This window comes from Heteronotia binoei, chromosome 5, assembly GCF_032191835.1.
Source record: "Heteronotia binoei isolate CCM8104 ecotype False Entrance Well chromosome 5, APGP_CSIRO_Hbin_v1, whole genome shotgun sequence".
Classification (NCBI taxonomy): Eukaryota; Metazoa; Chordata; class Lepidosauria; order Squamata; family Gekkonidae; genus Heteronotia; species Heteronotia binoei.
Window position 1 is genome coordinate 146,541,369 of NC_083227.1, and position 12,659 is coordinate 146,554,027.

General features: G+C 42.0%; 1 protein-coding gene across 2 annotated transcripts in view; it reads right to left on the reverse strand.

Moving 5' to 3' along the window:
* Window positions 1–12,659, reverse strand: part of SFXN1 (sideroflexin 1) — a 39,827-nt gene that overhangs the window by 12,602 nt on the left and 14,566 nt on the right. The window contains exons 2-7 of one of the 2 annotated variants that reach the window (XM_060240563.1): window positions 12,168–12,302; window positions 9,478–9,655; window positions 8,098–8,268; window positions 4,978–5,076; window positions 2,502–2,577; window positions 623–708 (exon numbers count right to left, since the gene is read on the reverse strand). In XM_060240563.1, coding sequence (XP_060096546.1) covers window positions 623–708; window positions 2,502–2,577; window positions 4,978–5,076; window positions 8,098–8,268; window positions 9,478–9,655; window positions 12,168–12,180 — 623 coding nt within the window. In that variant the 5' untranslated portion in view covers window positions 12,181–12,302. The remainder of the gene's footprint in view (window positions 1–622; window positions 709–2,501; window positions 2,578–4,977; window positions 5,077–8,097; window positions 8,269–9,477; window positions 9,656–12,167; window positions 12,303–12,659) is intronic. The other variant, XM_060240564.1, reaches the window with a different exon arrangement.

The window sequence follows — 12,659 nt, forward strand, 5'->3', positions numbered from 1 at the left end:
ATTGGTCTCTATGGCAAATAGGCAGCCAAATGTTTATGATTTACAATAAATAGATGCAGGGCTTTTTTTTTTAAAGCAGGAATGCACAGGAACACAGTTCTGGCTGGTTTGGTGTCAAAAGCTGTGGCATAATATGCAAATGAGTTCCTGCTGGGCTTTTTTTTGTCGAAAATCTTGTGCATGCTGTCGATATGTTTAGAAGAATGACAAAGTGTCCCAATACTTAGATGTTTTTCATTTTCTATAAAAACAGTTTGGAAAAGGATTGGAGAAGGACAACCCTTGCCCACTTGGGTAAGGGTTGAGGACTCGGTCAGACAGTAATTCTATCTCCCCCTGTTGTTTTCCAGACAGAAATCCACTCCCCCCTCCCCAAGTTGTTATTAATAGTCATAGGAAAAAAAATAGTATGAGGCACTAACAACTGGTTCTAGATCAGTGGCAGGGCAGAAAAAGAACATTTTCAGTACTTCCTAACTAGAATCCCCTTCTCAAATCACTCATTTCTAGTGCATAAAATGCTAGTCTTGGGCAGCTGTTTCCAAAAAAAAAGATAAAACTATGTGTGTCAGTGTTACCGATTGCCAGGAAGCTCTGTAATGGGTCACATGCTGTTTCTTACCTTTGCCTCATTAATGGGATATTTATGCAATTAGCAGCAGCTACAGCAGCAAAAGGAACAAAACGTCCTATGAGTGGAGAGACATGCTGCAAAACAAGGAGAAGAAAGTTAACAGGCACATTCTGGGGAATTTCTAGATGCCTGTCTCAATTTTTGAAAGGACATTTACCTGACTGTTTCATCCCAAACTATTCTGAAGAATCTGCACATGAACATTAGGAAATGTGTGTAACATGCAGTAGGAAACTCTGATAATATGGGCACAGGTTGTATTAGGGAATCAAAGCGTTAAAAATTTGGATCCAGTTCTAGGTCATCATGCTATTTAGCAGAGTAGATCAAGCACGGTGGAATAATGCATCACATACACGTGTGTGTTTTTATTTTTAAGAAAAAGTTTACTTCAAAATTAGAGGAAGGATTACATGGAAAGAAAACAACAACAGTCTAACTCATCTTTCTAATTCTGATCTACTTCATCTTGTTTCTTTATTCCCTCTGACCCTAAGAAGGAAGGAATGGAAGTTTTTCCCCAATGCTCCACTTCTTGTGTACTTACAGAATAGCATGAACGATCTCTAACATATTGATTAGCCAGTAGTCAATCTTAAGATCACCTCATTTAGAATAAAATCTCCCCCTTTTTGGTGAGAAGAATCTACTCTACACCAAAACGTGCTATTATTAGTTTGCAGAAACTTCAGCTTAACCCTTTCATGACTGAAGGGAAGATGCTTGCAAAGCCCAACACATCAGTACTTTTTCATTCTCCAGCTGGGTCCTAGTTAAAAACATTTTGGCTTCTGAAGGTAAATGGGTTTTTAAAAAGATTTCACACCCCTAAAGCATAAAACCAAACAACAACAACAAATCATGTTTTGGAAAACTTGGATCAAAACTTCCTTAACTGCTGGAAGTCAGCTTGTCATCCTTAACTAGCTGAACAGCAGCCTGTGGGTAAGCAAGCTTGTATTTTGGCCCAGGAGGGCTACCAGTCCTATGCCTTGCCTACCATTCTCTCTTGCTTCTCCTTTTCATATGGTTTCTGGAGAAAATACTATCCTCCAATAGAACTGTAGCAGGTAGTCCCTACTACTTTGAATAGTCTCTTGAGTTCCTGATTTCGAACTTGTTAATTGAACTTGCTACCATTTTTTTTTGTTAAAGGATTCAGTTCAGGTTCAAGGCAACCAAGAGAATTTAGGTTTCGGGTCTGTTTGAATTCTCTGCAAAACTTCTCTGAACTGGTTTTACATTTGTCAGTGCTTGTCTGATCTGACTCCCTGGGTTGTACTTTTTAAAATATAAAAGTTTCTACACTGCGACTTACAGTGACACCACTCAGAGATATATGACTGTTTTTCTCCATAATAACTTACTCTTTTGCTAAATGGAAATGTTTGGAAGACTAACTATCTTAGAAAGTTTCTGAAAAAATAACTGCATTGGTTATGGATCTTTAAAGACTAAAAAATTATGATGGCCCCAGTTTTCAAAGAAAACATCAGATGTAGAGGCATGAAGGATAATGCAAAGCAAAAGACACAGAGAGAGGACTAGAGGTGGATGGGGGAGAAAATTTTGCTCAACAGGATTAAGCAGGAATAAAGCTGCCTTGAACCATCAAGCAAACTGGCACACAAACGTTTTAATAAACAAAATAAAGACATGGTACTAAAGGTTCAGTTAGAAGGGATCAAAAAGCTCTCAGCTGAAGCAAGTTCTCTGCAATGCAAATTCATGTCAAAATAAATATATTAGTCTTTAACGTTCCAGAAGACTCCCCGATGTGGAAATTTTAGTTATTTGTATATGTGCTAGAAAATTGTGAAAAAGAGTTCTGTGTTTTAAAAAAAAGAGAGGAAAAGCACAGAAATACCTTTGTTAGAGCATTAAGTCCTAAAGCAGTAGCAACAGCACCTGTGGTGGCAGAAACATAGGCAGTTCCCAGCTGGCTAAAACAAAAATAAATAATGTTTGTGTATGCATAAAAGGAATATACATTAAATATCAAATACTTTCAGGTCTTATAATTACAATTTGCACAGCTGAGTGCTCACTCAGGAACTCTGTAGTATGTGGTTGGCTCTTCCTGACTAATCTGGAGCACTTTCTTGCTGACTCAGTTACATGGTGACTCAGCTGTCATGACTACGCAGGTTCATTTATGGCTGTTGTATGGACAGACTGGCCTTGGGGCAGGTTACTGAATTCAAAGTAACTTCTTTCCACAAAAAAGACAGGAGTTGCATTAGACTAGTCTTTTTCTCTTCAATGCTACCTGTTTAAATACCGTTGCGTTCCTTTTTTTTTGGTCAATGTTGCAAGAATGGTACACTACTCAGGATAGTGTGATGGTTAAGAGTGGTGGACTCTAATCTGGAGAGTCTGGTTGGTTCCCCACTCCTCCACATGAAAGCTGCTGGGTGACCCTGGGTCAGTCACAGTTATCTCAGAGCTCTCTCTGCCCTACCTACTTCACAGGGTGTCTGATGTGGGGAGAGGAAGGGAAGACGATTTTAAGTCTATCTGAGACTCCTTTGGGTAGTGAAGGGCAGGGTAAAAAAACCCAACTCTTCATCTTCTACTATGTGCTTCAAGAGTTGCCGGAGGAGGTGAGGGCCCTGTAGGACCTTGTTCAATTCCGCAGGGCCTGCAAGACAACCCTCTTCCGGCTAGCTTACACCTGACTGACGAGAAACTTAACGTAGCTTTCCAGACTTCTGTTATATATTCTGTTATGATGCTTAATGTTTTAAGGTTTTAAATGTTTTAAATATTTATACATCTAAATGTTATTAATTTTATGTTTGACTCTCTGTTGTAAGCCGCCCTGAGCCACTTCGTGGGAAGGGCGGGATATAAATCCTAAATAAATAAATAAATAAATAAAAATATACTGGTATATTCTTCTTGGTATATATTGTCATAAATTGGCTAGTACTCTGAAATTACCAGCACAGCTACTTTAGATCTACTATTCTTAATTATGATGATAAAATGCATAAACAGATTAAAATGCCTCATCAGTTGTACAAGTCGTATATTATTGAAAAAATGATTAAGTTCTTGGCATGCAATGTCAAAAGCTTTAAAAAATTTTTGGCTTCCACAGAAACAGAGTAGTCTAGATCCACAACGTGACAGATACATCACTTGGAAGAAGACAGGAATAGTTTATTATAATTATACTTATATCTCATCTCTTCTTCATGGAACTCAAAGTGGGGGGGGGTATAGGGTTCTCAGGTGGTCTCTTATGTAGCACTGAGTATCTGCAGCAACTTTAATGAAGAACTAAGCACCATATGCTTTCAGACTATGCTCTCAGCCCTAACCTAGATCTAACACAGCAAATGGAAGGATGGAGAGGCTACAAAGATTCTCTTTTATATAATGATTCCCACTCCAAGTGTAGCCTTGGCATGCCAAGCAGAACTGAACGCACCTCCTACAATGATCAACTCAACTGGGGTTTATCTGTCTATTGCCTTATCCGTCTTCCATCTAACAAAGAGCTCCTCTGTTTTCTCTTTGTCATCTATGCGCAATACCTTTATTTCCACCAGCTCGATATTTTTCAGGCACTTGACCAGATTATTAATCCTTATGGCATACTTCATCAGAAATACCCAAGGTTATAAATATCAATCATGCATGCCAGTTGGAAGTGTTCTGATTTCCACCCACCACCATCCACAGTTAACAGCTAGAACTCATTAATGGCCTAATTAGTTGTTTAAACTGCAGAACTAAGTGTGATAATTAGCAGGCAAAGGTTTTTTTTAGCCTGCACTTTTAATACCAGACAGAAGTAACTTGGCATTCCTACTTAATGTTTCCAACTGAGATTAAGTATGAGAAGTGATGTAAGCACTTGATATGCGCTACATATATAGCTATACACACATGTGCTGAGTATTATATTAAATTAGCAACACATATTTCCCATTATTTTTTACCTTGTGCTTACATGCCATCATGTCAAGCAATTCTAAGAAAGGCCACATTGCAAATTCAATAACATTCTAAGCTTGGTAGTCTCACCTTTGCTCTTGCTGAAAGCCATTCACGAGAAGGAGAATTTATGCTGCCCACAACAGGCACCCTCAGAACAACAGGGCTTTTTCAAACATATGACCATCTCGCCCTTGCTCAAAATCTAAAGCATCATGCTGATTCCACAGCCAGCCACCACCCTCATCCCATTCTTCACTTTCTGGGGAAGAGTCTGTTAGGCAGTGATCCTTCAACCAGCATAATGGACTACACCGGTTTCTCATTAAGATTATGCTGTTGCTGTGAGACTGTAATAATTAGAACATATCTGTCTGAGCTATCTTTCATTACTTTACCTTACAGTTATTGGAGCATCTCCACTTCTATTGGTATAGTTTACAATGGCATTGAATGACTGGTTAATCCATTGCCAGAAGACCACAGCTGGAGTAGTTCTTAAAACAAGAAAGTAAAATTAATTTTTCCCACTCTACAACCAAAATTCAATGCTTGACAAGAAACATTATTCTATGCTATTTTGGAAGTTGGAAGGTTTGAGGATTAAAATACATATACAATCATCAGTAGAGCATAATGAGTGGAAAAGTTCTTAATGGAAACGTAGGGACTCTTAAGTCAAGCAAACTCATTTTAAAATATCAAGTAAGACATCTCATCATTCACAAATGATAATTTTCCTGCATAAGAATATGCAAGTTAAAAAGGGAAAGTGTTGTAGTTTTAATAGTCAGTGAGCAAACATCATTTTAGATAAATCTCTAGTACTGACAGCACAATCCTAAGGGTGGGGTGCAGCTGAAAGTGCTTTGGGAGCAAACTAACTGCTAAATCAGTGTAAATGCCAGTTGCGCCATTCAAAGTCCCTCCCCGCCAGCGCAAATGGGAGTTGCACCCGTCTAGGGGTGCCCATGGCTGCTGGCTGAGCGGCGCCACACCCAGTCTGCAGCGCAACTGGGGCGTAGGTTGCTACGCCGTGGATGAGGGGGTGGCCCCAGGGGCGTGGCCACCATTAGTTGGCTCCCTAAGACCTTTCAGCCTGGAAAAGCCCCACATGAGATGCGTAAAGTTACAACAAGGAAAATGCTGGCATATTCCACAGACACTCATTGAAGTAGAAAACAAAGGTCACCACCACCACTGCACAAGCTTGCAAAACCCTTAGGGAGCCATGTAATTGCCTCACCAATCCCCTCGTACCCCGGGCTGGGCGAGCCCCCTCCCCAACACCCAATCACTGCTCCACACCTCCTTGAAAAACATCCACTCTGGCCCCGCAAAACTCTCTAGGTAGGGAGCATGGCACAGGACTCTGCCATGGAGCTCCACGCCATGCAGACATAGAGTGACGGCCGGGGCACTTTGGTGGTGGAGGCCGCACAGCAACGGCACTTAAGACAGTACAGAGTGAACTCTTTGACTTGCAAGGAGGAGAGCAAAATCTTTCCTCTGGGCTAACCTCTACCATTTCCAAGTCCCAACAGGTACCTGACCTCCAGAGGCTCTCTGCTCAAGGGTGGGCGCACATGGACAGGTAAGTGCAACTGCGCACCCCAAACTTGCCTCCCCCATTCCCTCGCTCAAAACCGGGCAGAGTGACAGTGTCTCTCTGGCACTTGACCCGGGCATCAAGCTCAGGCAGGGGGCAGTTGCCATGGCCCCTATATGCTGCTGGAGGCCCTCCCCCCCGGTCTGTCTTCTGCCTCGGTCATACCCATGGAAGGGCACCAGATGGAGGGGGGTCTGGAAGCTGCTCCAATGCTGGTGAGGAGGTGGGTCAGCAACTGTCCCTTTAAGAGACTCACTTGCCAAAACACAACCTCACACTGCAGCTGCCAGAGCTGACGAATTGCAAGTACTCCAGAAACCCCTTCAGGTGCTCTTGGTCTGTCTCTGTTTTCCAGGTGGGGATTCAATAGACAGGCTTCCATGTTTGGCGATTCAAACTCCCCCCCTCAATTTGCTCTAACTGCCCTCCTCTCAGATTGAGTCCCGTGCCCTGCAGGACTTTCCAACCTCCACCTGGTTCCTGCACAATAAAGCCTTAGATGTGTCTCCACTTTGTCTCTCTTACCTGGCTTCTGCTTCATGCTCCTATCTGCCCCTCTCTCCCCTCCCTTCTGCCACTCTGTCTGTGGACTCCCCAAGGAATGTCTAAGAGGGCGAGCTTGCTCGCTCTGGTGGGGAGGGTGAGGGGGTGGAAACCAATGAACCACCTTGTCGAGAGGCTGGACAGGGGAGGCCGAGGGTCCTGTTTGTTTATGGCTCATGGAGAGGGCACATGACTCCACTCGTCTGCTTGCCATTGGCATGAGTCTCTGACAGTGGGTGGGCTCAGCCACGGGACTGTCCAATCCTGCAGCTCCGCACTTCCCCTTCCCGCCCCCACCTCAGCAGTGAGACAGGCTTCTCTCGTGCATGCGCGAACACACAGCCTCACTCCTTTCACCTCCCCACATCGCCTGGACTTCTCTGCTTTGACTTGGGTCGTATGCCTGTGATTGGCACAGTTCTCTGTCAGGGGGTGGGGAGGGACAGGTGATCAGCCTCTTTGGGGCTGCCCCCCCGCACCCCGACTGTCACGTGCCACGCGCCTATGCCGGGACTGGCCAATTCAGTGGCTCTGTGAGGCCCTTCCCTTCCTGCCACCTTTGCCTCGGCCGCGCATCCGCACTCTGACAGAGTTGCCATGGGGATGGTCTCACATGCAGAGAGCTACACTTCTTCTCCCCCCACACACACTCAAGCATGCCAAAGCCCTTAGGAAGTGGACTAGCAGCACCTCAGTTTAGCGGCCAGTCTGTTCGAGCGGCCAGTCTCTGTGAAAGTCAGGATTGGGCTGCCCAATGCTGGAATTCCTCCACTGATATCTCTAATATTCTTACTATTACTTGACAGATCTATTTAATGCAAACATTTCTAGTTGTGATTTAAATACTGATACTCAGTTCGACAGTACATATGCATACTCTGAGGTTAATAAAACTTGAGTTTAAAATCAGGCTGCTTTGGTTTTGCTTCCTTCAAAGGAAAACCTAACTCCTATAATTCTAGGAAAAATAATATAAAATATGATAGACTAAGGGAGACTTGATGCTTTGCTTTCGGTTTGCCGCATAACGTATCTATAAAATTTAAAATACCCAAGTTGAATTTTTACATGATGATGAGGAAAAGTAGGATTTATCTGAGATAAGGCTGAGATGGAGTTAGAAGGAGATAAAAATCTTGCATTACACTTAAGTCTACAGTAAATTTATAATCAACACAGCTGATAAAAATGTAAAAAAAAAATTGCAAAATTTCAATTTTAATTATTTTATATATAAAGTATTCAAATTAATATTGCTTACTTGCACCACGGTTCCAAAACCATTTATAGTATCAATTACCACTTATTTTAATGGAACAAAAGGTCCATAACTAGTTTTTAGGACTGCAGTGTTTTTACTGCTTACCTATAAAAGGTCATCATGCACCCAGTAATAGTCATGTTCATAGGCACCTGAGCAGACATTCGGCCAATCAAAACCATCTTTTCACCAGTATCTGGATGGAAGGCTGAATCATAGATATATTTTGCCCTCCATAATTCGTCTTCTGTCAGTCCAGGGGACACAATACCTTGCCTTGGGATAAACAGAAATATATACAAATATTAATAACTACAAAATTGGGGTACCTAAGTAAGAAAATTAAGGGACTGTTTACAAACAAAAGTTGCACATATTTTTCTTCATACAATTGTATAACCATGGAAAAAATCTAGCGAACCAGTTGCTTATATGAGGACCTCTGTAGTCATTTCTGTAGTTGTAAATGCCTTTCTCAAACCAGCATGGTCCCATAAATAGCCATTTATGGGACCATGGTGGTTTGAGATACGTATTTACAACTACGGAAATGGCTGCAGGAGTCCTATGGAAGCAGCTGATGCCAGCGCACGTCCTTCATCTGGAGAAAATATGCAACACTAGTTTTTTATAATAGGCTCTTCATTTTCCAATTCAAAATGTTGGAAGACTACCATATACTTATAATTTCTGTTCTGCCTTTCCACACTTCCTTCTTTATTCCTTGCTGCCAAGAACGCTGCAGAGCTAATAGAGAGCTAGCAACTTTAATAGAAAGCTAGTAAATGTACTTGCAACTTTATTGATATGTCTTCCACACATTACTGAATGTGCATAGAGATATCTGACTTGCTTCTCCCATCTTTAAAGCACTGGAACAGTATGGTGTGTAGCCAGCATGGTATAGTGGGTGGACCAGAATCTGAGAGCCAGGATCAGATCCCCACTCTGCCATTGAAGGTAGTTGAGTGATCAGGGTCACTCACTTTCTCACAGTCACAACTACCTTACAGAGTTGGGAGGATATATGATGTAACCACTTTGGGTCACCACTGAGGAGAAAAGAAGGGTATAAATGTCTAAATCAATAATAAAATAAATGTATGGGAGTGACAGGCCCCGATGAGGGACTAATCCTGGGAAATTAGTTTTTTGGCTATAATTCATGCTACTGATTATATGTATTGTTACACACATATACACACTTAACATTGCTCACTCCATATTTACCTTCAAGATCAATAGACAGCACTGTTTTTGCTATACTATGCCTGTTCTCCATTAACATGGGAAACCATTTTACCAGTTCCCTCACAACTGGATAATACTCTTCCCTTGAAACTCCAGCAGAAAACTTCTTCCTTGAAGCCTGGATACAATTTCTTCTGTGGCTATTTTATTGTTGGTTTTATTAAGTTACACCTCAAGAGTTGCTACCTGCCTTGGACCCTTGAGATAGGGCAAGAGTAAAAATCAAATTCATACCTGTAATCATGCACAATTTTTCTTGCATTTTCTAATTGTTCGTTGGATAGCAAAATATTCCTGGGATCAGTTACAGTGAAGAAATGGCTTGCTCGTCCAATAAATGTGGTTTGAACCCAGCGAGGTTCTTTGATATTGATGTCTAGTGGTAAGTCTGTTGACATCTTCTCTGAGAATACTAAATACAAAATAGAGGCACAGAAGTAGATTTCAGTTACAGACTTCTTCATAGTCACCATTCCTTTGAAATTTCTGGTTCTCAAATAGAATTTCCTGTATTCTCCATAAGAACTTGGCAGGAGAGAACTTAGTCCTGTGCAACAGCATTTGTGGGGCCCAGAAGATGGCAGTCCTGAAAGAACATTCATACTTCAGTATCCACTACCTTCTTTTGGGCTTCTGTCAGCAGTGCACAAATTGCCCAGGAATAAACTCCCATGTACATCAATAGCTATCCATATATTAATCACAAAATATTTACAGAACATTATTTAGGTAACACCCATTGGAAATGGTGCTGAATAGAAGGAAAACAGCTAACTATATGGGTTAAAAGCATCATTCATATAACATTTAAAATCAACTGATACTTATCTGAAGTTTGCATACGAACTAAGAACATGTAATTTTCATTGATCACAGTCTGTTTTAATGCATTACTTTAATTAATCTGTCATGGATGAAGAAGTCAGAGGAAAGTTATTGAGATTCTCATCAATTTTCTGCTAAATACAAATAGCCAGAACTTGATGTCTTTTATTTTTTTGAAGTACCATATCCTTCCATATGAAATAAAAAGTGGTACATGCCAACATGTTTTTCAGCAGTATTGAGAGTCCCTATTGCAATCCTCATCCCCCACCATGGAACCAAACTCGATGTTCTTTCAATTTGTTAATTGTACTATTTTGCCATAGATTCTTACTTGGCGTTGGTTCTATTTTGCATGCTTAACCACTTCCCACCAGCTATATGTAACTCTGCTCACTGTACCCCATTTCATTGTCTGATGAAGTGTGCATGCATATGAAAGCTTACATTCGGAATAAAATTTTGTTGGCCTTAAAGGTGCTGTGCTACTGATCTCCAACTTTGTTTTATGGTATGTGCATTTTATGACATTTTAGTGGCAAAGGCTCATTCCCTGACTTTCCAATGTTTTGCTAAAAATATGGGAGATGGCAAATTATCCCCTCCCCTATCATATATTACATGCAAAGGACTTGGGCAGGGGTGGTCAAACTTGCTTAATGTAAGAGCCACATAGAATAAACATCAGGTGTTTGAGAGCCACAAGACAAGGAAGGGAGGGAGGAAGCAAGGAAAATAGATGGAGGAGGGGGAGGGGGGGGAAAGCCATTTTAAATGCATTCTCCAAGCTGCTAGCTGCCTAAGAGAAGTGATTTAAAGAGACAAATGCATTCTCCAATCTGCCTGATGGGGCAGTGGGGGCTTCGAGAGTGACACAATACATGTGAAAGAGCCACATGTGGCTCCTAAGTTGCAGTTTGGCCATCGATGGACTTGGGAGTCAAAGGCAACTACAGATAATGCCTGGTTAGTATTGCAAGCTAAAATGTGTTCAGAAACCACTTTGAACTTCTGTTCAGACAATCATTACAAGTCATTACTAAACATTTACCTATTTCAGTTTTCAGGCCAAAAATATGCCATGGGGGAAGGGAGAACAGTTCATTAAACCTGCTCTAACAGCCTCTTTTTCTGAGTTTGTTTACTTTTGTTCAGCTCCCTTCTTCCTCTCTTTCAGGAAGCCTTCTTCTAAGAATAATACAAATCACAGCATTCACTGGGTGCTATAACCTTCCTGCACCCTTCCCTGGCAATCTTGATAGTTCCTTCAGGGGTTCTGTTCCAGAAGTCATATGGGGAAACTTGTAACAGCTGAGTTGGCAGGCAGATTTTGCTGCTCAAGCTAGCTGGAGCTGATGCAGCTCCAGAAAAAAAGAACAGCAGGAAGCCAAGGGAAGGGGGGGTCTAGAGCCAGTGATCTCTTTTTAGTTTTTCACATTAAAACAGGAGACCAACAAATAGGAGGTAGTGGTGCTGTGGAAGTTGTGGGTGTCTAATGTTGCATTTAGCTGTTTAAGAACCCTCACCTTATAATCAAGAGAGAACTTTGCTGGTGGCCGGTGTGGGGGGGAACCTGACAGACCTACAGCTGAGAAAAGAATATTTCTACCTGTAAAATGAGGCCTACAGATTGAGATGAAGTCATGCTAAATTGTGGTTAAATGAGACACAGACATGTTCTGGAAGTCCCCTTGGAAAATATCTGAAAGCAAGAGAGAGGTTAAAAAGTTTGTGTTGTAACTGGCCAGAAGATCATTCTTAAAGGTCCTTCTGCGTGAATGTTTGGAAAACTGGGGAAACTTTGAAATAATGGTGTAATAATTGGCACAGAACCTGCTGCTTCAAGGAACAGGAAAAAGGAGGTAGACGGAACAGGAGTGGGTAGGAATTCTGGTCTACGTAGAGCACTGTGTAACACAAGGAAGTTCCAGACAGTTAGAAAAGTCTGAAACAAGAACTGGATGTCTGAGGGAGAATTTTACAGTCATAAGACTTGGATATAGGCTTCCCAACCCTCCCGCCCTGGCGGGGGACCCCCAAATTTTCAGCCTCCTCCCCCGCTCTTAAAAAATCTGGGGGTGGGGGGAGAGAGAACATACCTGTAGGCATCATGTTGTTTTACAGCTTGGGATCCGTTTTTAAAATGTGTCCCTTTAAGGCTGCACAGGAAACAGAAACAGCCCCTCCCTTTCTTTTCCTGTGCAGCTTGCTTTCATTTTCACAGCGAGCAAATTCTGCTGGAAGAAGACCAAGTACGATAAGGATTTGTGTGTGTGTGTGTGTGTGTGTGAGAGAGAGAGGGAGGGGGCAGGGAGGGGGGATTCCCTGGTATGGAGCCCCCCCTTTAGAAAGCGTGTGGGGGGGAGGGAAATGTCTACTAGGCACTCTATTATTCCCTATGGAGAACGATTCCCATAGAGAATAATAGGGAATTGATCCATGGGTATTGGGGGCTCTGGGGGGCAATTTTTGAGGTAGAGGCACCAAATTTTTAATATAGCAGCTAGTACCTCTCCCCAAAATACCCCCCAAGTTTCAAAAATATTGGACCAGAGGGTCCAATTCTATGAGCCCCAAAAGATGGTGCCCCT